At 44.5% G+C, this 23,523-nt stretch overlaps 1 protein-coding gene across 1 annotated transcript in view; it reads left to right on the top strand.

Annotated features, from left to right (window-relative positions):
• The window catches only part of LOC148326422 (arf-GAP with GTPase, ANK repeat and PH domain-containing protein 3-like), a 66,566-nt gene extending 43,742 nt beyond the window's left edge, over positions 1-22,824 (top strand). Inside the window, exons 13-18 of the mRNA XM_088310581.1 lie at positions 2,127-2,282; positions 7,638-7,792; positions 8,027-8,117; positions 8,611-8,833; positions 18,048-18,303; positions 19,581-22,824. Of these exons, the coding sequence (XP_088166707.1) occupies positions 2,127-2,282; positions 7,638-7,792; positions 8,027-8,117; positions 8,611-8,833; positions 18,048-18,303; positions 19,581-19,805 (1,106 nt within the window). The 3' untranslated portion in view covers positions 19,806-22,824. The remainder of the gene's footprint in view (positions 1-2,126; positions 2,283-7,637; positions 7,793-8,026; positions 8,118-8,610; positions 8,834-18,047; positions 18,304-19,580) is intronic.
• The last annotated feature ends 699 nt before the right edge of the window (positions 22,825-23,523 follow it).

Raw genomic sequence — 23,523 nt, 5'->3', positions numbered from 1 at the left:
GGGGCTGACTCTAGGGGAACATGCTTTTTTTTTTTTTAAGTGTAATTGCACCTCCACTCCACTAGTTGGCAGTGGCAAGTATTAACTCTACAGTGTAGGTTTGTTTTGCAATGAAAATGCTATTATTTATAATAGCGGCGGCGGCGGTGGTTGGTTGGGGGGGGGGGCACGAAATGTTTTCTTCTTGCTAAGGAGGACGTAACAGAAAAAAATTGCGAAGCACCGCCTAAAATCAAGTCTCAGGTGTTGTCGCCAACACTTTGAGCCACTTCCAAACAAAAAGCATCCGCGGGCCTCCTCCACTCAAGTCCCCCCCCCCTCGCCACCATCACGCTCCCATTCCTCCACGTTTGGCATCTTCAATCCCCCGCTGAGCGCATCCCACTCCTCCAACACAGCCGCATCTCCCTAAAGGTAATGACTGAATTAGGCCTAATGTTGTACACCGGCTAATGGCGCCGCGCCGCACATTACGGCATGTGCGAGTGGCAACCACAACAGCAATAATCCCCGAGCCTTCTTGTCCTCCTGCACTCGGCCCCCGGGGGCTGGGACGGCGCTCAGGGAAATGAATGGCGTTTGCCACACTACAATGAGCTTTTGATGGGAGACAATCGAGGAGGCTGCCAGCGCCGCACAGGGTGGGAAGACGAGAGCAATACGGGGGCCCATCTACCGACCGGCCCTCCCTCCTTTGCTGCTTCCCTCAGGCCCCTGCGGCCCCCCCCGCCACCACCACCACCACCACTCTCCTCTCCTCGATTCATAATGGCATCCGGAGGGGGAAGAGGAAGGGAAAGTGATGTCAAATGTCAGGAAATCAGACGGATGGCGAGCTGACAACCCCCTCCCGTTGTCCCATCCCTCTCTGGCTTTGCCCAACGGTAGCGCCGGTTAATATCACATTTATAAAATCACTTACAAGAAACAAAGCGGCCTCTTTCACCGTGACTCTCAGACAGTCATATAGTTTTGCCGGAGGCTGACTTGGGTGTCCATTTGTCCACTGCTGCCCCCCCACCCCCGTACCTGTCTTTCACTCCGCCGTTGGTGGAGGAACCGTTTCCTGTCTGCTTTTTACGAACGCTTCTCATGCATATGAGCTTTGGGTCAGGCTCAAATAATTGAGCAATTTAGGAAGCAAACAAGCGACTCTAGAACTTTATTGACTCGTGGAAGTCCTGAAATGTTTCCTTGGCGACAGATGACGAAGCCAGGCCATGTTGTTAGGTCGTATTAACGAAACTGGAAAGTTTCAACGGCTTATCAGTGGGGTGGTGCTTTTTTTTTTTTTTTTTTCGTAGGCTTGGTTTTACGAGCCCGTCAAAAAGTTACAATGGCAATCACCCACAGAGAGTTCGTACGACGTGATTAGGGTGAATTTGCACAGCTTGTCTCATCAGATTCAACGTTTGAGGTACACGGATAGAAATGCTAACGTTAGCTTAGGTTGTAACTGAGCCTTAGCTTTGGATGCTACAAATATTTTAGCCCCTTGGTGAAAAAATGATAGATTGTACCGACGAGCTAGAAACAGACACACGCTACCTCTCTTCTTTTTTTTTTTTTTTTACATTTTATCAAACAAATGTGTTTAGCAGCTCAGGTGGCGGCCATTTTGATGCTGGTTGTCGACTGAAAATGACATCGCAGTTGCTCATCTTACAACCAATCACGGCTCACCTGTTTTCTGAAGCTGAGCCATGATTGGTCGTGAGCTGAGCCCCGAGCAACTGTGATGTCATTTTCAGGCGACAACAAGCTTCAAAATGGCCGCCACCTGAGATGTACAAATACGGGTGGATTTTATAACACCTATTCCAAAAATAATATTAATCAGAATGTTGCGTTTCGACAATTTTTGTTTGGGAGGATTGACTTCCCCTTTAAGGATTTTTTTTTTTTAACCAAAATATGGTTATAAAAATTGTACATCATTCGGCGCATTTGTACCACAGTGTTTGAAAATCTGCTTGCAACTATTTTCCTCTGATATCAAACGTTTTTTTTTGGGGGGGGGGGTGGATTTGGAATGTTTGAATGTAATGATTGTACAGGATTTGTAAAAAAAAAAAATGTAAACGGTCAAAGTAACGCTTTATCTCTTTTTATTTTTCCCCCTCCAGCCAACGGAACAAGTGACCCGGCCACGAGCAGTGCGGGCAGCGCCACGAGTCCTAAGCTCGATCCGCCTCCCTCGCCGCACGCCAATCGCAAGAAACACAGACGGAAAAAGAGCACTGGCATCACCAAGCCTGACGGTCTGGCGGCGGGAAATGAAGGTAGGAAAATTGGGAGACGCCCGAAAATATATTTCTTGATGACCCGACGGGTATGCGTTCCAAATTTTGGCGGCTGATTGGAAAAGTAGCTCAACGATTGCCCGCAAAAGGTCAAAGTCGGGTCCACCATTGTGCGCGTGAACTTCCCCCCCGTCCAGAAGCCGCCGCGGCCCATCTCGGCGGGGGATTGTCAGCCCGACTCTTGGCCCGATTAATAATGATCCCGCCGCACAAATGATGAATGGAGCGCTCTAATTGGACGCCATTGTAGAAACACTCCGACGCATCTCGGAGGCCATAAAACTGATGTCAGACGAGCGACGTGATCCATCAACAAGATGGATACGCTGGAGAAACGGCAACAATGGCGATGACGCCTCCTAAATGACGCTTAGCATTTACAATCATTAGACAAGAGAAAAAAAAAAAAATCCCGGCTTCTTGACAGCTGCTCTTTAAGGTTTGAACGACTCTTTTGGACCGGCGTGATCATCATCCGATGCTTTTTATATTCAATGCGATGAGGTCAGCGTCAACAATCGCCTTGCCACGCAAAGATTCTGAAGTCGAACGCCGGAACGCGGCGTACTCATGAGCGAGCGCGTTCGACACAAAAAGGCGGGAGAAGCGATCTTCACGTGTCAACTTTGCATAACTGCGCCAAGCTTTGCCCGACACTCTTCTTCTTCTTCTTCTTCTGAGATAAAAAAAGTCGTCGAGAAAATTGACAGTCGGTGGAGAACAATGATAACGACCGCTAAAGCAGTGCTTCTCAATTATTTTCTGTTACGAAGAAAACAATTTCTATGTAACAAAAATACATGAGCTGACATTTAAAAAACAACCAAAAAGAAATCCCCCGAAAACGGAAATCATTACTTTCAACCCAATTAACTGGTCAAATTGCATTACAGCGAGCTCCCTTTTGCGCGCTCTTTATGAGTAAGCTAACTAATTCCTCCAAAAAGCAATTTGAAGCAATCTCCAAATAAACCGTTTATTAAATAACTAGGGAGTCTCCCAATATTTTCATCCATGCTGGAAAGTGTCGCACCGGGCGCCATCATGGCTGAAAATATTCCGGCTTCTCGTTTTTTCCGATGCGACTCCTGTCACATTTGCCTGCGCGCGTTGGACACGCTGGTTAATATCCTGCTCTCTGCCATGTAATGAACTTCTCATGTGCTTAGAGGATGATGCAGGACGCACGACGGGGCGAGTGACAGCCCGTAATGCGTTTCGCAGCGGCCGCCAACGACACGTTTCCGCGAGCCGCACCGCCATAAAGTTTGCCGGGAAAAAAAGACGGCCGATAAAGAGTGGGCGTTCTCGCTGATCAATGCACGGTGTCGGTAAACGTCATTAATGTGTCTCCACCTGAAAAGGAAAATGTGAGAGTGGTGTTTAGAAGCAAAAAGGGAGGGGCCGAGGTGAGGGGGGGGGACTGTTACGGAGAGAAACACAAAAATCGAAGCACACACGATCGTATGTTGAGCGAAATCTGGAAAGCTGTACTGCCTTTGCGACGATTAACTGACAATTCATCGTTAATTAATTTTGATAATCGATTAATCGTTCGTAGGGCTTCTTCAACTTAAAACTTCCAAATACTTGCAATTTCAGCCTCTCAACATTAAACATGCTCAGATGTCTGCAGTCCTCTATTTGTTTGTTTGTTTGTTTTTTTAAAACAATGTATTTATTGTTTTGATCAAGTCATGGGAAATAAAACGATTACTTGCATTGGCTTCAATTATTAATGTTGTAAATATTTTTAATAATGCGAGAAGTTTGTATTAATTGCAGTCATGGTTCTTCTGAGAATGCCTTAAATCGAAAATCAATCAAACTGAATCGTGAATCAAAAATCGAATCAAATTGGGCCCTTATCTATCAAATTGATTTTGGAAATTGGAATCAATGCCCCGGCCCTAATAATCAATATTTTCTGACGGCCGGGTTTTGCGGTGCAAACCTGTAACTGAATTAAAATGACATTTTTGCATATTGAAAAAAAGCCATGGAAATTAAAAATTCAATCCAATTCATCGATTAATTAAAAATATTTGACTGTGCCACGGTGCCTAATAATATCAATGTTGAAAATGTTTTTTTTGTTTTTTTTTATTGCAAAAAAAAAAAAAAGTGATGCGCATTAACTTTTGGAGTACTCCGAGACTCCCTCCTGAGAAGGCGTTTACTCGTCCCCATCTCAACTGCAAATGAATTCTGCTTGATGACGCCTTTATTGTGCAAAAGCAGATTTGTTTCGAAGGGGGTACGCAGCTTTAAAAAAAAAAAGTTACCAAGTAGTTAGCAAGTTCTGAAGTCAGTTCCGCTGGAGAAAAACTCAACTTAATCAAGTGTGCAAATGTCCTGCACCTCAGCATAGCACGGGTTAACATCCTCTGGAGTCCAGCTGAGGATTAGGAGATGGAGCTTTAACTGCCTGCGCTAATGGCGGGTGTTTATCTCAATACTTTGTTTTTTTTTTTTTTTGTCGCTCCCCGACTCGCTCTCATTTCCCAAAGCTGTCCCCGGAGCCCGCGCTCTCGTAATGACTTCCTGCGCACCGCGCACCCGACGGAGGGAAGGAAATAACAAGATTGTCATTTGGGGCTGCCCACAGACGCGCGTTTAATTGGCCGCCGCTCTCATCGGGCTCTGTTGTTAAACGCGCTAGCGCCGCTGATTTCATGTGTTTGTTTCTTGTACTTTTGGCTGGCGCTGGTGTGCGGCAGATAGATAGCGAGTGCGCTCCACTCTCTCTCTCTCTGTGTGCGTCGCGGTTCCCCCCCGGGGGGCTCCTGTCGCAGTAATGGCCTGCTCCTGATTGCTCTGATACAGGTTAGGAATATTGGCTTTAATGATGTGTAAAATGAGCAAGCAGTGCCGCTGACATTTACAGATGGGCGCCGCCTTGGCCTGTTCTTCCCAACTGCTCATTAATTCACGGGGAATGGCGAGCACTTCTTTAAGTGACTGGCTGACGCGTGCGGCGGCGTGCGACACCGGGCGCCAAACCATAGCTCACCTTTCGCCTCCTCCGAGCGCCGTCTCCATCGAGTGTTTGCACAAATGGATTTGGGGAGGGGGGGGAGGTCCTCAAGGCTAAAGACTGTTGCGAAGTCCTTTGTGAGGTTTTGTCTCCGGCGAGGCCCGCGTACAAAAAGAGAACTCAGCTGGGCTCGCATCAGCGCCCTGAGGTGCTAATCTGGTCCACAGTTCTCATTCCTTTCAGCGTGACAAAGGAGCGTGCACCTTAAATGCTCTCAGCGCATTTATTTTTTTCTTCCTCGTCCATCGATTACGTTGATATTTGATGAGAAATTTGGAATATTTTCCAGAACTATAAAAAGAACATTCATTGACTAGAATTCAAACCAAATTAGAAAACGTGTTTGGTAAAGTTGAAAGCTTTTTAACTCACGGCTGACTTTGCTTCTGTCGGTCGCTTCTTCCGCTTGCCTGCAGCATAACCGCCAATTGCCGCTTCGCCGTGTTTGCAGACCTCCGAGCTCAACTTGGACATCGGCGACGTTCAAAATAACGCAAGCCAGAACTTCGCACAACCTGAAGCCGCGCCGTCGACATTTTAGCCATGGATTACGTATTTCGTGTCGACGCTTGCCCGCTAACTTCCTTCCTTCCCAGAACAACTCGCGCAAGTTCCCGAGCTGATTTATGATCCGTGTAAATGCCGGCCGATGTTTATCTTCTCGGGCTGCTCCGTCTTTATCGCCGCGCCGTCGTTCCGCTCTTCACTTCCCTTTTTTTAATGAGGCCGTGTTAATTAAGCCAAATCATATTTAGCGCATCACTCAGCGGGCTGGCTTTCGGTCGCCGGCGTTCATTTCGTCGTAATCGTCAGGAACTTGTTGATGGATAAAAACGGTCAACAGGTTAATGCTGCGCTTAATGTGACGAGGTGGTTGTTGCCGGATGCCACCTGCAACCTCGCGGTAATAACAGAAGCTCTAATGGCCTCTTCACAGGCTCCTCATTGCAGGTTGCCGGTAAAAGCTCGCAGCCATGCAAGCTTTGGGCGCATTGTTCACGCTAAGATTTAGTGGGCCTGAGAAAAAAAACACTTGCATGCAGCGGAATTACTTTGCAGAGCAATTGACGCGCTTGCATTCTTCCGATTTGTAACATATTCTCCGATTCTTAAAATGTGAGTGAAGATAAATGTGGTCGTCGCTAAGGACAGCGAATCGTCAGCCTCAGATTTTGCTCCCGCTACGAGACGTCTTTCATTTCAATTTGCTGTTTATTGGTGATGAAATATGAAAGTGCAAAACATGAAGTTATTCAACCGCTAAGCTCCATCGACAATCATGAGACAAGTCCCCGAACTAGCTGTTAGTGATAGACCGATTATCAACCGGGCCGATAATCAAGGCCGATATTTGGCATTTTGCCGATTATCGGCATCTGACTTTTTTTTTTTTTTTTTAAATCACTTCCGAATCTGCGATGGTTCAGTTTCTCGTCGTAATCGAGACGGTAGGGGATCGGCTAAACTCATTTGTGATGTGAAAATCAAGCCCACGCGACGGGATCATCGCCCAGGAAAATATTTTTGGAGGCTCTGCTGCCGTCCGAGTGATGCAAAGTTGTCTCCATTGTTGGATTTTGTGTTTCCTCCGCTTTCAATAGGAGCTTCTTCCGCGACTGCATCGGCGGGCATGGCCAATTGGATTTGTTTTGCCTTCTCTGCTCATCAGTTTAGGAAGTCAGCCATCCTTTGCATTTTTAATCTCCATCATGAAAGTCTTTTAATGCCTCCAATTTATTGCCTGGGCAGCCAACAGAGTAATTAGCTTGCTGCTGTTTTTTTTTAAGATATAAAAAGGGTCTAGAAATAGAAAATTGCATTGGAGCTTCTCAATTTGAACGCAACGCCGGAGTTTCTTTTCATATTCTGAAGCATTTTTCAAAAAACTATTAATAATTTTTTTTTTATTATTATTATTAGTATTTTTTATTTATTTATTTATTTTTAAAAAATTTTTTACAAGCTGCACAAAAGAGTCTGTCGACTGCTTGTATGGCTATATATATGCCCTAAGCCCCGACTGCAACTTTCTATCGCAACGGTCTATCAAATCATTGATTTTGACAGAACAGACTCCCGCACGATTTTGTCTGAAGGCCTCGGATGAAACTGGTGTTATGAAATCTGCCTGGCAACACGAACCAGCTGAATTCTGATAAAAACACGAACCTAAAAATGACATCAATGTGAAGAATATGATCACGATTTCTTGATTATGTCCGGCCAGCAGAGAAGGCCTTGGCCTCTTCTTAAGTTTTGAACTATTTATTTATATATTTAATTTTTTTTTTAATCAGAACAAGAAGATTCCTTTGAGTTCATCATCGTGTCGCTGAGCGGTCAGACGTGGAACTTTGAGGCGTCCACGTACGACGAGCGCGAGCTGTGGGTGCAGGCCATCGAGAGTCAAATCTTTGCCAGCCTGCAGTCGTGCGAGAGCATCAAGAATAAGGTACTTGAAAGCGTCCGACGCTTCAATCGCCCCAACCCCACATTTTCTCGCCCCCTCGTCCTCGTCACGCTGTCACAGATACGAGGCGGTGCGACAGGTGCGCTGCCGCGTTGTCTTATTGCAAGTGACGGGCATCGCCGGCTGGCGTCAGCTCGCCTCATTTTCACATTTTCTTTGATCCGAGTCTGCTTTGGACTCCGCCCATTCAAGTCCTTCCCTCCTGTCTGTCCGCAGTCTCGATTAGGCAGCCAGAGCGACGCCATGGCCATCCAGTCCATTCGCAACGTGAGGGGCAACAGCTTCTGTGTGGACTGCGACGCAGCGAGTGAGTCCATTTGGTTCACATCAACGCTCGACGCTACACTTGCCGCGCTCGTCATCGCCGACAATTTCATGAGCGGCATTACGAAGATGATTACGATTTTGATTTTTTTTTGTATTTAGTATTTATTGATTGTGCTCCCGTTGCCGTGACCCACAAAAATGTCAGTCCCTAATGCACATGCAACAAAGATGTTTGTGAACTTCCGCTAACAACCCAGGCTAAACTTAGTTCCTCAACAAGATGCACGGCTTGACGCTCAGTCGAGATGTATCACCCAAACACTGATACTTCCATGTACTACTTTCCTATTAAACAGTGCTTTGGCACCCTCTTGTGGCAATTTGGGGTATTTGAGAGTAACCGCAAAAAACGTGATTGTTTTTTTTGGGGGGGGGGGGGGGGGGGGCGGAGTTCAGATTCAAATCCAGAACCTCAGCACATGCCCAATAGTTGAAGATTGTACAATTGACGTTTTGTGCGTGGCGCCATGCAGATCCGGACTGGGCCAGCCTGAACTTGGGCGCCCTGATGTGCATCGAGTGCTCGGGCATCCACCGGAACCTGGGCACCCACCTGTCGCGCGTGCGCTCCTTGGACCTGGACGACTGGCCCGTGGAGCTCGGCATGGTGATGACGGCCATCGGCAACTCCATGGCCAACGGCATCTGGGAAGGCGCCCTCGAGGGCTACAGCAGGCCGGCCAGCGACAGCACCAGGTGAGGCCCGCAATCGACATTTGGAGGCTTTAAAATAGATTCGGTGTCACTCAATATATTTAGTCGCCGATTTCAAGTCTTTAATTGAAATTAGCACCAAAACCACTTTAAATTTAAGTCAAGTCTTTACTTTTTTATTTTTTTGCTATAACAAATTTAACTTAATCTCCTAATTTTCCCTTCATTTGCTGTCCGTCCTTAATTCACGCCGAGCATCGCGAAGGTGACATCATTTAGCAGTTCACCGCTAAATGTGTTCGCTCGCTCCAAATCCATTAAGTTCCTCCCTTGACATGGAAGTGTTAATCGGAGGGAAGGAATTTAAAAAAAAAAAAAAATGCCGGCTCACCGTAAGCTCCTCTGTGAAGTCGCGCAAGGCGGAGGATTGTTTATCTCGCGGTGACAGGTAAGCGTTGGAGTCGCCGGGCTGACGAATGGCCCGCCGTGTGGCTGTGCAGGTAATTAAGCACACCATTATGGTTAAAGCCGAACCCCGAGAGTCGGGACCCCCTCGGGACCCGAGAGGCCCCGTCACGTATCCATCACCGCGGCCCGGGTCATCGCTCGCCGCTGTCTGAAACCTTCTCCCTGCCGGCGCTTTGGACTTGCTGGCGAAAAGTCAAGTCCTCCACTCACGAGGCATCGTGTTCCCAAAAAAAAAAAATATATTAAGAAATTTACTTGAGATAAAATACAAAAATGCCAAATGAAAACCAAACATGCAGCACAAATGAAGAAACGTTTTGCGCATGGTAGGACTACATTTCCCATGATTCTTAGACACAAAAGCGGGAAGTAGTTCTCGTTTTCGGGATGATTGGATGCCGATGAGAGCAAGAAAGGAATTTGAATCAAAGACGACAAAGTAAAACAAAAACAAAAAACGACATTGCAAACAAGTGTGGATTTACTGAATCCTAAAAAATGACGACAAAGTTTCGTGTACCACAGAAACTCGGTTTGACGTCAGCGAGCACAACCGGAATTAACAGCGCACCGACTTGTAAGACGCAATTTTGGAGAAAATTCACCGATTTTTAAGTGCGCCTTTTAGCCCGAAAATTACGGTACACTTGGTGACGAGATGACATGAGGCTGCCGAGCTGCGACGCGACGCGCAAGCTAACGAAAATCGGACGAGGACTCGCTGATTTCAACCACACGTGAAACAGGGTGTGTAAAGTGGCGGTAATTTTTTTTCCTTGTGGTATTTTGACAAATTCAACCGCGTCTTTCCAACACTGGGGAACTTTTTTAAATTGTAGTTAAAACGATACATTTTATGAAATGTCCAAGTGAGCGCAAGCTGATATTTTTTTACCAGGTGCCCTTTTGGGGTATTTTCAGAAGTCAAACTATTGTGGCAAAAATCCACAGAAAACAAAAAAACCAGTTTGTGCTGTTTTTCCCGATGCGACGGCGCCACGCCGCCCGGTTTCCTCTTGCCACTTCTGCACTGAATGATGGCCTAGAGTTATTTATCGAATGCTTTCTGCTCTAAATTGCTCGCGCCAGTCGTCCCGATGAAAGATTATTGATGTTGATTCCTCTCGCTACCGCTGTCACTCGTCCGCGCGTGTCGCCTGGGGAAGGAAGGTCCTTCATTGTCTTTAAAAAAAGTCGCAGCCGCAGCAGCTCCATTCTTTTCCCCCGTCAAACAATAAATCTCATTTGCGGCATAAGTAATCTTGGGAGCGGTTGTAAAATATCACACGGTTAACGCCAAGCTCTGGCGTCTCGTTGGGTGTTGCTTTATCATGAATGATGAATTGTGGCTCACTTAATGGGATTCCTTCTCTTTTTGCACGCCATAAATCCTCACCTGACGTCTTTTTCTTTTGGCCCGCGCGTCATTTTCACAATTTTTTAATTGTGTCCCGCCGGTGACGAGCGGCCGCTTTGTGGCGCGTCGCTCCCGCTAAACATTTGTGACACCTCATCTGAAGCGCTCAGGAACTACTCGAGTATCAGCCGGCTGTCTGATGGAATGTCTCCTGCAACACTAGTTTTACCCCCTGATGATTTTTTTTTTTTTTTTTTTTGTATTTTGACGACTTGAGTTAACGGAGAACGCCGGTCATCGGCAGACAGGCTGAGAGATTACCGGCGTACATCAGACTGATTGCAGGCCCGCTAATGCGACGGCTGTTTATTACCATTCGCGTGCTCGTCGTTACCTACGACCAGGTTGGACGAACTTACTAAAGTACGACGTGTACTTTCAGAACGTTCACATTTTCACGCACAACGATTCTGACTCATTCGGGAAAGGCAAATAATATGAAATGGCTAAATCTGTCACAAGGTCACGCTGTGGCCAGAGATGCTCACCGCTGTGTATTCAAATAAATATTAAATTAAAAATTAAATTAAAATAAAAAAATCAAATTAAAATTACATTAAAAAATTAAATTAAAAAATTAAATTAAAATAAAAAAATTAAATTAAAATTACATTAAAAAATAAAATAAAAATTACATTAAAAAATAAAATAAAAATTACATTGAAAAATAAAATTAAAATTAAATTACATTTTTTTTTTTTAAACCTTCTCAGCCTCTCAAGGAGCCACAAAATTGGGAGAAAACAAGAATCTCTAAATTTCTGCCACACCAAACTCACCCAAGCATGGATCTTGCGAACAGAACGTCTAAGTTCTTGCCACCAAGACGGACGCAAACACATGTCCATAAATATCTCATAAGATGCCAAATGACTCGCCGGGTGTGCTTTCCCAACTCGGAATTAATCGATGAATTGATTCTTTTCATACCTTTGCGGCCGTCTCATCCAGTGACTACATTCGGCAAATATTGGAAGGGCGTTGTTCTTTTCATTAGCACCCGACAGTCGTTGTGTTTTGCACGTCGCCTCTAATTGCTTGGCGAGTTTGTGAGAGAAAACGACACACACACGCACACACGCACAGAAAGAGAGACAGCAGTTGTCATTTTGGGCAAGGCGGGCAAGATGTCCCGGAGCGCGGGCCAACACGGTCGGCTATCCCTCACCGGCGCGGGCCCCTCGCCGTCACCCTCTGTGGGCCGCGCGCCGCCCTCGGCCACGGCCAGGTAATAGCTCTGATGAGAGCCCTCCACTTTGTTTCAGAAATAATTTGCCGCTCCTGCCGCCTGCAGGGGCTGCGCGGTAATAAAAATGAATCACATCGCTAACCTCTCCAAACTTGTGCCCCCCCCCCCGTCTGTCCCCCCCCACCCACCAGCCGCCGCCGCCCTCCCCCTCGTCCCTCCAACTCCGCAACAACACTTTAACCCGTTCTCTTCTGCACAGTCGGCGCTTAACTCACTCACTGCCATTGACGGATAAATACGTCAAAGAGCCATTTTTTTCACTCGGCTGATAGCGAATGAGTTAAAAGAGCAAGTCGCAGCTTCCAAGTGGTGGAAGAGATTTAGAATTTAGAATAGCCTCAAGCGCTCATGGAGGACGAGTCATTAATTCAAAGGACTGAATGAGTTGCTCTCGCTCGCTCTCAGTCGGAATCAAAGCCACAGGTCAGTAATTAGGCCCGCGCGCTCGCTAATGACTCCCACGCCAGCGAGTGGACTGGCACACTCAACTTTTGTTCGACCTTAAACATGTCGAATGCCGTCTCATTGAACAGGTTTCATGTTTACGATTGTCTTGGAGCAGATCGGCGATTTATTTAATAATCGATTAGGTGTCAATTAGTAATTGCGCTTCTTGTAAATCGTGACTGTAATATTCTTGCTCTTTTTTTTTTTTTTTTTTTGTACATTGTTTCCAAATGTGATTTTGATAATCTGGACATAAGCTTTGAAATGCTTTAAAAAAAAAACTGCTACATTCGTTCCAAAAGCTTGAAGTGCTTAGCAACAGTAACAAACGTGATGCGGGTTTTAGCAAAAAACGGATTGGGACACGTCGGGGCACAAGAGCGACGTGCCGTCATTCCCTCTCAGTTTTGTGCGCGAGTCAAGAGTTGAGGAGGGATTAACAGCAGTTAAGGGTGCTCAGCCTTGCCGCCACAAAAAAACAAAAAAAACGCAGCCACTCCATCATGGCCGAGTGTGACAAGCTCATTAATGTCACGATATATTCAACTCATCCGTCTGCCCGCCCGCGGCACCCAGATGCTCGCCCGTCCGGTTCTGCTCGGAATGACACAACAACCTTTTCAATCGTGTCCGCGCGGATGCTGGAACATCTGCTCACCGGGGAAGCAAGAAAAAACGGCGAGCGCTCCACCTGTTAACCGCGTTTACGAGACGGCGGGCTCGTAAAACGCAGAGTCTCTTCTTTGTGTTTTTGAAAAGTTTCCTGTAAAAAAAAAAAAAAAAAAATCCCACTGCATACAAATCTGCAAAAACAACCGTTAACCTTGTAATATGCCAGACTAGTTGTCGCCTCTGGCGTTTTGTGTAAAAAAATTTTAAAAAAAGTCGCCTACGGTATTTTGTGTAAAAAAAAAATAAATAACGAAAAAATTGTTTTTGGTATTTTATGTAAAAAAAAAAATAATTTTAAAAAAACGAAAAAATAGTTTTTGGTATTTTGTGTAAAAAAAAAAAGTCACCTACAGCTTTTTCTGTAAAAAAAAAATAAAAAAGTCGCCTATGGCATTTTGTGTCCCCCAAAAAAAGTAATCCCTCGTTTTTCGCGGTTAAGTGGGACCGGAAAATCCGACCCATCAAGGCTAAAATTTGATTGGACGAAAAAAAAAAAAATCTAGCCTTCCCATGCACATACTGGCAGCAGTACTTTGAAAGGAAGAGACCAGACTATGGAAAAGAAACGGATTTCCTGGAAGTTAGTCGTTAAAATGTCAATCAGTTTCTGCCCGCACGGCCGATTTTATAACTCTCAAAGAAAACGTTCCTAAGGTGGCTGGTGAGCTAACTTTTACGGCCACGACAAAAAACAACGAAAGTGAAGCAAAACTGTCCCGCTCGGTGGAAAAAGGGGGCGTCGGCCTTCTTTTGCACTTTTGGCTGCTGCGTTTACTGGATGGCTGGCCCTTAGCAACCTTTGATAGTTTGGGGGCCCCCCGCTTTCATTGCCTTTTCTTTTCTTCCTGTCGCTTCCCATCTCGGCCCCCCAAACTCTCCGCCGCTGTCCCTCTTCCTCTGCCGTCTCCCCTCGCTTGCGGCTGCATGGGAATGGAACCCGACTGTGAGCTCAACGGTGGACGGTTGCTCCTCTTCACTGCCTCTGTTTTTTTGGGTTTTTTTTGCAATCTGGACGTGTGGACTAAAGGGGGAGGAGCCAAAGCTTTGATTGTGGTCGGTGGGACGGCCATCCTCCTCTTGTGATGCGGCGTCTCAGTTTCCCTTCCTATAAATCCCCGATTGTCCTTTCAGGCTTGACTAATTGTCCCGGTTTGTTGCTCTTTATTTGAATCCAGTCATGTGTTCTTGACTCCGTGGGCCTTGCGTTGAGGAGAATCATTCCGCCATTTGCCACTTAATTAAGTCAGGGTCAGGAGCCGTTGCTCTAATGGAATTATAGAACGAGGCCTTTCTACTGTTCGGGTGGTTCAAACGGACGCCATCGCTTGACTGGAATGGCCGCAAAGCGTTTGGATGTTTGCTGCGGGACTTTTGTGGCGGGAAGGCTGCTGTCAACACAGCTTGTCCGCAACACTGGCGTATTTTATTGGGAGCTCGGCGCTCTCGCCCGTTCCCCCGAGCAACAGCCAAACGGGGGACAAGTATGCACTCAAGGCCGGAGAAGTCGGGGTAGAAAAGTAACCAACGAGTCCAATTTCCTAAATCCCGCCCCCCTGGCCCTCCTCCCCATACTGAGAAACTTTGCTCCCTTGAAGCTCCCACCCGCCCCCTTTTTTTTTTCGACTCCCACTCTTTGCCGTGCGGCCACTTTGACATGCTAAATCTGCTGATTTTGCTTTTCGGCCTCCTGCGGTGAGGAAGTGTCTCTTTCAAAGCGCTCGGCTTCCTCCAGCCAACCGCTGTTTGGATTGCTCTTCTATTCCAAACAAAAGACAGAGGCAGGGATTACCATTTCACTTCCTTTCACATTCTACCTTTCAACTTGCCTTTTTTTTTTTTTTTTTCAGGCGCTCGGTTAACATTGTTGGAGCTTGTTGGGCATGACGGGACTGATTCATAATGGCAAAAAATGTTCTAGAAAAAAAAAAAATTACAAATCATGAATGAGGTTGGGTTTTAAAAAAAAATCGATAAATCGAGTTGAATCGATTTTCCTTTTCCGGTCCGATATCGATTCATAAAACCATATAGCGACACTTTTAAAAACATCCTTTCCCCAATAAATTTACACGACTTCACGCGTCACGTGATCTTGTCACGACGTAAAAGTAGCGTATTGAATCAAAACGGCGGAAGATGTGTTGATTGTAACAGACGTGATTCATGGAACCACATTGGCTTCAATTCTTAATTTAATTGGTCATATTTTTACAAATGCACCGAGTTACAGCAAGAAGTTCGTACCAATTGCGGCATTGCTTTTTGGTACCGCGCGAAATCTTTGAATTGAAAATCCATCAAAGTGAATCATGAATCAAAAATGGAATCCAATCGGGCCCTCGTGTCTCAAATTGAATCGATTTTGGAATCATGAACGCTCACCATTTTGACTTTTGAACAAAACGCATTTCGCTTTTATCGTCACTGTCGCATGAAAACCAAGTAAGTCCACTTTGATTATTTGGAATTTTTTTTCTTTTAACCCACCATGGAATTTGCGGTTATGTCCTGTTAAAGCGTGTCGCTTTTATTGGTCGTTCAGAGACAACCAATGAAAGCGTGTTTACAATGCAATGTTCTCGAACGAGGCAGCGTGCCCAACGAAATTAAGTACGACCACTTCGTAAAAAGTGCAGCGGAACAACCGATGCACAAAAACATTTTTGATGATTTTTTTTTTTCCGAAGTATCTTCCAAATCTGTTAATCACAAACCGCATACCAGCGTTAAAATTAGGTCACTTTCCGCCCCCCCCAAAAAATATTTGGACTGTTTTCTGTCCTTTCAAAAGTGATCAAAACATGTTTCATAATGACAAAAAAAAAAAAAGAAAATCTCCCTTCAGTTTATTTTGCAACAAAAAGTCTCTCTCCTTTTTTTGTTTCAACTTTCTGCCTCATTTCACTTTTCAGCCTCCCATTCAAAGTGTGGAGACGGCTAATTTACATTCTCGGCCCCCAATCCAGCGCCTTGTAAATCATACGGCGTTTTTCAACTCGATTTCTCGGCCCAAAGAATGACGTTGTCGCTCAGCGCAAATAAGAGAGGAGGGCGGCCCGGCCCGTTTCCTGCTCAGAGGCCAAATTGATTCGCTAACTGGCTCGTCCTCCTCAAATGGTGACGGACGACGGCTTGATGGTCTGACGCCATAAAACTGGCCGATTGCCTGCCATTAGGGCGCCATTGTTGGACGCACAATAGCGTCATTCCGACGAGAAGGCCGTGAAGACAAACCGACGGCATTCTGACGCCGAGTTTCCCAAAATGAGCCGTATGCTCGTCAACGCCTGTTTTAAGGTGTTCGCTTTTACGAGGTTGCTTTTGTTTTGGGCATTTTGGAGTTCATCAATCTGCACTCGGGCTTCGACGCTCAACAGACTTCGTTTAACGTCGTTAGAAATGTAGCTAGGAATTAGAACTAAAATTCCTGTAACAAAAAAAAAACGGAGACTTTTTTAAAATCAAGTGCAGGTAATAAATCCATCCGACTAATACAAGGCTTTTCTGTGGATTTTCTGTCACCAGTAGGGGGCGCTCTAATAATCTCGAATTTTATTTTATTTTTTTTTTTGGTCTGTTCTGTTTTAATGAGCACATGGGTACATGCATCAAACTGATTTTTTCAACAACCAGAAAAACGTTTGTGACGGGGAAGAAAAACAACATTCTCTATCGTTTGCAAACACTCGCAAGCCTTCGCCGCTCAGTGACAAACCAGCTTGAGTTAAAAATGACTGGCAATTAAAAAAAAAAAATAATAATCAAGCGCTCTTTGACAGTGTCAATCAAAAGGCCGTATTATTACCGCCGTCAAGGAAGAAAGCGCGACGGTGTCTTTCATTAGCACGGCGGCTAAATGTCCCCGAGTGCCAAAAGGAAATGGAAGGCGGCGAATGTCAACTCCCTGGAGAGTCTTGTCACTCCGAAACGTTAACTTCTGTCACTCATCCGCACATCCAAACAACGGCCTCCTCTCGGCGCCGCCTTATCACTCGCCCGGCCCGACGAGGTCACGGGGTCACTGGCACACCGGGCATGCCCAGTCATTCACGTATTGATATCGATTTTTTTTTTTTAATCTGCGTCGGGTTTGTATACGTGTCCCGAGAACGAGCGTGTGGGCGGTCAAGATGGAGAGCAAAAGATGGCGATAGAGGACCGAGCCTTCTCTGGCGTTCTATTCTCTCACTCCGGGATGGAATTGAAGGAGGACCCCCCCCCCGCCCAACCATGGCCATTCAGCGCAAATCGATCAGACTGCAGGACCGGGTCTCCCCCGGGGTGGCGCCGAGACACACGGCTTCTTTTGTGGGAGGGCGTCCACCGGTTCAGACTGACAGCGCCGATGAACAAAAAAAATAGAAAATGTGGTATTGTCCGCAGCCGACGCGAGCGTTGAAGACGTGTAACCTTTAGAAAGCCGACCCCCCCCCCCCCCCACTTGCTTCACGTTCCTCTCCAGCTTAATCGGCGGGAAGTGAAAACGTCCTGTTTGATGCTTTGATTTCCCACTGAGATTTGTTGCCGACCTGATTTATAAGGGACACAATTGCACAATTTTATTTATTTATTTAGGGGGCGTGGGGGTGTCAATCAGCAGGATTGAGGTGTGCGCCATGGCGTCGTAAAGGAGAAAAAAAATGCATTCAAATGGGTTTGTGACCAAATAAAATTCCAATAACCGATTAATCGGCGATGAGCAGTTCTGGGCACTTGACCCATTTTTGCCAGTCAGCCCCCCACCTTCCGGTCGGTTGGTACAATTCCGCCCTCAACCTCCGGCCTTTGCTAATCGAATCCGTTTTTAAAATTTGTCACCAGCCCCCGCCCGTAAATATAATTATATCATGGATTAAATAACATCATTTTTTGGGTCCCTAAATTGTCGCCACAGTCCAGATCTAAGTTACAGGCAGGATATTTGACCGTTTTGTCCTCTAGTCGATTACGTTCCAACAATGGGATTTTTGGTGACAACGGCCGCCATCTTGTGCCTTTTGCAGGGAGGAGAAGGAGCGCTGGATCCGGGCCAAGTACGAGCAGAAGTTGTTCCTGGCGGGGGTGCCCCAGTCGGACGTGCCCCTGGGCCAGCAGCTGCTGCGGGCGGTGGTGGAGGACGACTTGAGGCTGGTTGTGGTTCTGCTGGCCCACGGCACCAAGGAGGAGGTCAACGAGACGTACGGGGACGGCGACGGCCGCACGGCGCTGCACCTCTCGTGCGCCATGGCCAACGTGGTCATCACGCAGCTGCTCATCTGGGTGAGTGGCGAGCCGTCCGGCGCGCTGACGTGATTGGAAGTCGGCGGATGCCGGCAACTTGACAAATGATTTACGGGAAGGGCTCGCGCTTGAAATGGGAGGAAATCAGCTGCATCTTGTTAATCTTATAAAACTATGACGTTCCTCGTGGAAAACAGAATCACACTGAGAGGAAATACTTAAACCAATAAGTGCAAAAATTAACCACATTTTTATTGCTAACCTTTGCTGACTTCATGGAACAAACAGCCTGAAATTGGGCCAAATAACACTTTGGTAGCGATTGCAGACAAAATGACGACGGGAGTGTCTTTCTTAAACTGATGAAATGGTCATTGAAAATATTGAAATAAAATAATAAGAGTAATAGAGACATTTTTTTACATTCACACAATTTTTTAAATTAAACTTTTATTTAGAAATTGTTTTTATGAGGAAATTGTTTCATTTTTTTTTTCAAAACCAAGAATTTTAAAATTAATATTTAAAATGCAAATTTATTTAGTTTTGAAATTATTCAACACTTTCTGCTTTTCTTCACTTTTTACTTAGGTGAAAAGTTGACTTATTTAAAAATAAATAAATAATTTCAGCTCCAAAATGGTGTTTTTTTAAGTCGGTTGAATTCTTGAATGAAATTAAATGTCAAAATGAATACATAAATAAAATATCGATTGATTGCCTAAAGCCAAATTAAAGACAAAAAAATATATTATTAATAATTCAGAACTAAAATTGAAAACTTGTCCCAGCTGTTTTATTTGAATGAACAATGACAATGCTGAATAAAAGTGTTTGTTTTTATTTATTTTATTTTTTTTATTACAACATTTTAAACATTTTCTGTTTGTTTGAGATGAAGACTACAAATATTAATAATTCCACCAAAAAATATATCTTTTTTTTTGGGAAGGTTTTTGAGGTTGAAATGATTTCTTTCTTTGGCTGAACCTTTTATTAATTGTAAGAGTTAAAAAGCCCAAATACTTTTTTGGAAGTCCGCTACAATGCATACCTTCTATCATAATATTTTAAAAGGTTTTACCCCCCCCGCCCCTCAAAAAAAACAAACAAACAAAATGGAGCAAACAACTATGAACGTCTCCCTTAAAGACATTTTTTGTAGTCTGCTAACCATCTTTCTAAACTTTATTGACCTCCGAATTAGTGAAAACTGCCAGAACTCTTTGCTGCATCGGCAAAAACCGACTTCCGCGTCCCATCGATGTTCTCTGCGATTGCGCTGAATCTAAGTCGCTTGTGATTCCCTGTGACAGTACGGCGTGGACGTGAAGTGTCGCGACGCTCGCGGCCAGACGCCGCTTTCGTACGCCCGGCGGGCCGGCAGTCAGGAGTGCGCCGACATCTTGCTCCAGCACGGCTGTCCCAACGACGCCGGCGGCCCCACGTCGGCGCCGTCCAACATCAGCAACCGCAACGCCAACCCCAACATCAACAACAACGCCCAGTGTGAGCTCAACCGCAGCATCAGCATCATGTAAAACGCCCCCCCCCCCCCCCCCGCCGCCGCCACTGAGTTAAGCCATGATGGGAGACGTGTCAAGATGGGATGGACGCTTTGAAAAGTTTTTTTTTTTTTCGATCTGAGATGATTTTGATAAGCTTTAAATTTCTTTTTTTCCATGCCAGTGAATTAGGGCAGTTCAGAAAGTCAGAAAGTCCTCCGAGGGCCAAGTTAAATTTATGACAAGCTAACAAATTGACTTCCTGTGAGATTGTATTTGTTTCCAGAATTGCATATCGGGTCTGATGATGCTGAGCTTTTTGCATAAGTTCTTGCTCAATTCTCAACTTGGAACAAAGCAGGTCACAGCCCGTTGAAATGCACGTATCGCCACGTTTATTTATTTATTTTTTTGTCGAAAAACAATTGGGGAATTTTTACATTTGAAACTTTTTTGTCCTTTTTCCGAAATAAAGTCTAATATAGTTTTTGCAAAAAGGTTTCTTTAAACCAAGAAGTTGTCATTCAAATTAGGTTTTTTGTTTTTTTTTTTACTTTGAAAAACTAATTTGAATTGAATATTTCAGTTTTGAAGTTGAATTTCGGTGGGGAAAAATGGTGACTTAATTTGGGGATTTTCAATTTTATTTTTTACTTAGAAATTGAGAAAGAAAATCACATTAAAATTTAGAGAAAAAAATCCCATTAGAAATATCTTCATATCAAAACCTGAATTTTATATTTGTTTTTTGTTTTGGGTTTTTTCCGGATTTTTTTTTTTTTTACAAATTAACAATTTTAAACTCAATGGATTTTTTTTCATGGAGTTTTTCCCTGCAAAATCAGTTTGGAATTTCAATTTCCGATTCGAATAGTTTTGTTTTTTTTGTTGTTTTTTTTAATTCCTCTTTCGACCCATATTGTTGATCTTTTTTCAAAAATAGTTTTAAAATGTACACTTATCAAATGAATGTTTTTTTTTTTCATTTTTCTCTGAACAAAAGCTTAAGACACACAAATCAAATTTCAATTCATCTTTGAAGTTGAATTTATTTTTCAAACTGCCTGAATTGTATCACTGTCGCCCACACCCTCCCACAATGCTTGACCGTTTCATTTAAAGTTTGCGACATGAATGAAAAAGTTCCATTTCCACCGCATCTAAATAATCGCTCTATGTTTCGCCGATTCTTTGATCCGCTATTCACGGACGCCGACAAAGCAATTTGGACTCAAAGCAGGCAAATGGCGGCGACATAAAGGAGGTGATTGCAGGTGCGCAACACGGTGGAGCCTCTTCAATCACAATTCATTCACGTCCATTCAAAGTGTGACAATTGCGCCATTACCACGTCTTTGTGCAAATAAGACGGTTGACAGAAGATTTCAAATAATTCTTATCCGTCCGTCTTTTCCGGTCTGGCTGTGAAATACGTATCGGAGCTCGTGATACCGAACAACTCACGCAGGCTGCTGTGAAAAGTCGTCGTCAAAATCCACGGCAGGGAAACGTCGTGTGTTTGTCACTCTTACGTCCTGAGCTGCCGTCAGCCCTAAAAAGTGATGCGTTCACGGGAGCGATGTGACTTGAATTTTTGTCGACTCGTATCACTGTGAGCACCGTTGCCGTCGCCCCAAGTCAATAACTCGCTTTCATGAAAGTTTGGAAACAAAAGGCTTTTTATCATGGCGCTTATGTTGCTTTACAGAGTTTATCTCGGAATTTCAGCAAGATTTTCAGTATTCTCAGTTTTTGGTGTTTCTTAGTCATTCGGGGAAAGTATTTATTCACTGAGAATGGAAAAAGTGAGTATATAACATTCCCAAAAGTGTTTTTTTTATATGTAGCTACATCTCCAATCCAGCATTTATGTGACAAAATGTTATTTTTTAAAGTGTGCAGGTCCATCTCGTTGGGTTACATTGTAAACATGCAAAAAAAATATATATATTATTTTTGGGGGAACGTAACGCAACATCCTTGTTTTATGAAAAACACGTATCTCCATAAGTTTTATTTCAAAATTTTCTTTTGACCCCAAACTTTTTTTTGTTTAAAAAAAAACAATTTCTGTACTGAATTTTACATTCAGCTATCATTTTTTTCACATTCCTGCTACAAATATTGTATTTTTATTTTTATTTTTTTTTAACTCATTTAATCGCAGCCATTTTCACGAGGGGGAACACCTCAATCACAGCGGGGTTTTTTTTCTTCAGTCCTTCAGAATATTGTGCTCTAAAGATAAAAATATGGAGCTATGACGCAAAAAAAAAAAGGCTAAGACGTAGAAACACGTCTTTGGGAGGCGGGGACTACACTTTTGAAAACGTATATCTACGTCATATGGATTGAATGAATGAATTGTGTTTGTTTTTCCCAAAACAATCCCTGAACTGAAATGCAATTTGAGAAGTCAACTTTAAATTCTCTGGTCCTTTTTGAATTTTCTTTTCATAAATGGAGATACATGCTTTTCGTTAGCGATTGCGATCCTGTGTACGTAACGCGCGCCGAACGGGAGAGCCTATTTTGTGAAGCCACGGATTGCAATGTAGATGTACTGTAAAACCGGCCTCACTGACGTGATGGAGCCGCCGTCACTTGATTGAAATAGCGCGAATGCCAATTTAAGAGTAGACAAGCCCTTCGCACAACATGAAGCGTTGTACATATTAGTTGCAAATAATCTTCTCCAAACGACGACGACCATAAGCGCTTTTGGGTCAAAAAGCCTCTTGAACCACAAGCCATATTTTTGAGGATACGTTGCGATTTTCTTCTTGTTGTTTCTCCATTTGTTATTTTTTTTTGTATTATTATTATTATTATTATGGTACTCGCATTTGGTCACAGCTTTGACCATCTTTGGTACTTGTGTATAAACGATGTACATTTGACATATTTATAACGCAGTATGTAAATATTTTTATTTTGGGTTGATTTCTCGTCTTTTCCTTTTTACGTTGAGAAGGTGCAGCGAAGACGCTAAAGAGTAACTTGTTTGTGTGCTTGGCTGACTGTTGACCCATTCAATAAACATTCAATAAAACCATGTCGCCTTCCGTTCTTGTGGGGAAAAAGCACATTTCTGCCCGTCATGTTTGGTGTGGATTGAACAATTAATTCCGTTGGCGCACAATTTGTGCAGCGGCGTAAGAATACAAAGTCACGCGCTACCAGGAGACACACTCGCTTGATGCTCAACTTAATATTTTTCATTTGATTTGTTCATTTATTTATTTATTTTTTTGGTGGCCTAGAAGGGCCTTTCGTGCTCATATTGACTGGAAATTATGACTTGACTAATGCGCCAGCGCAGGTTAGTGATCGTTTTCAAGACGAGGCCACCGTGAGCATCCAACGGTAAGCCGAGCAACATATCAACTTCCTGCTTTATTTGCGGCCTCCAGCAGAGTTGGAAAGGGGATTAAGATAAAGATTCGGGCTTAGTGTCAGGCCGCACCGCACCGTGAGCACAGTCAAAGGTCGCCGCGTGTCGAGCCCCCGCTAATCTGCTTCTTATTTGCCGCTAAGCTCGTCTCGCCGTATCTTCATCCCCTTCCTCTCTCTTGTGGCTCTCGCGCTTTTGTTTTGGGCCTCATCACCTGCTTGGCGCTTCCTCCCTCGGCACTGTCATGACACGGGGCCACAAAAGAGCCGAGTCATGCTCCAAGGAGCCTTGGAACGGAATTGCAGAAGGGGGGGGGGGCGCTTTTGGTTTGTCTCGTCAGCGGCCGCCATAGAAAGTTAC

This window comes from Idiotropiscis lumnitzeri, chromosome 12, assembly GCF_059441095.1.
Source record: "Idiotropiscis lumnitzeri isolate Australia: NSW breed Sydney's pygmy pipehorse chromosome 12, RoL_Ilum_1.0, whole genome shotgun sequence".
NCBI classification, from domain to species: Eukaryota; Metazoa; Chordata; class Actinopteri; order Syngnathiformes; family Syngnathidae; genus Idiotropiscis; species Idiotropiscis lumnitzeri.
Note: the sequence above shows the minus strand (reverse complement) of the source record. Positions and strands in the feature narration are given on the sequence as shown.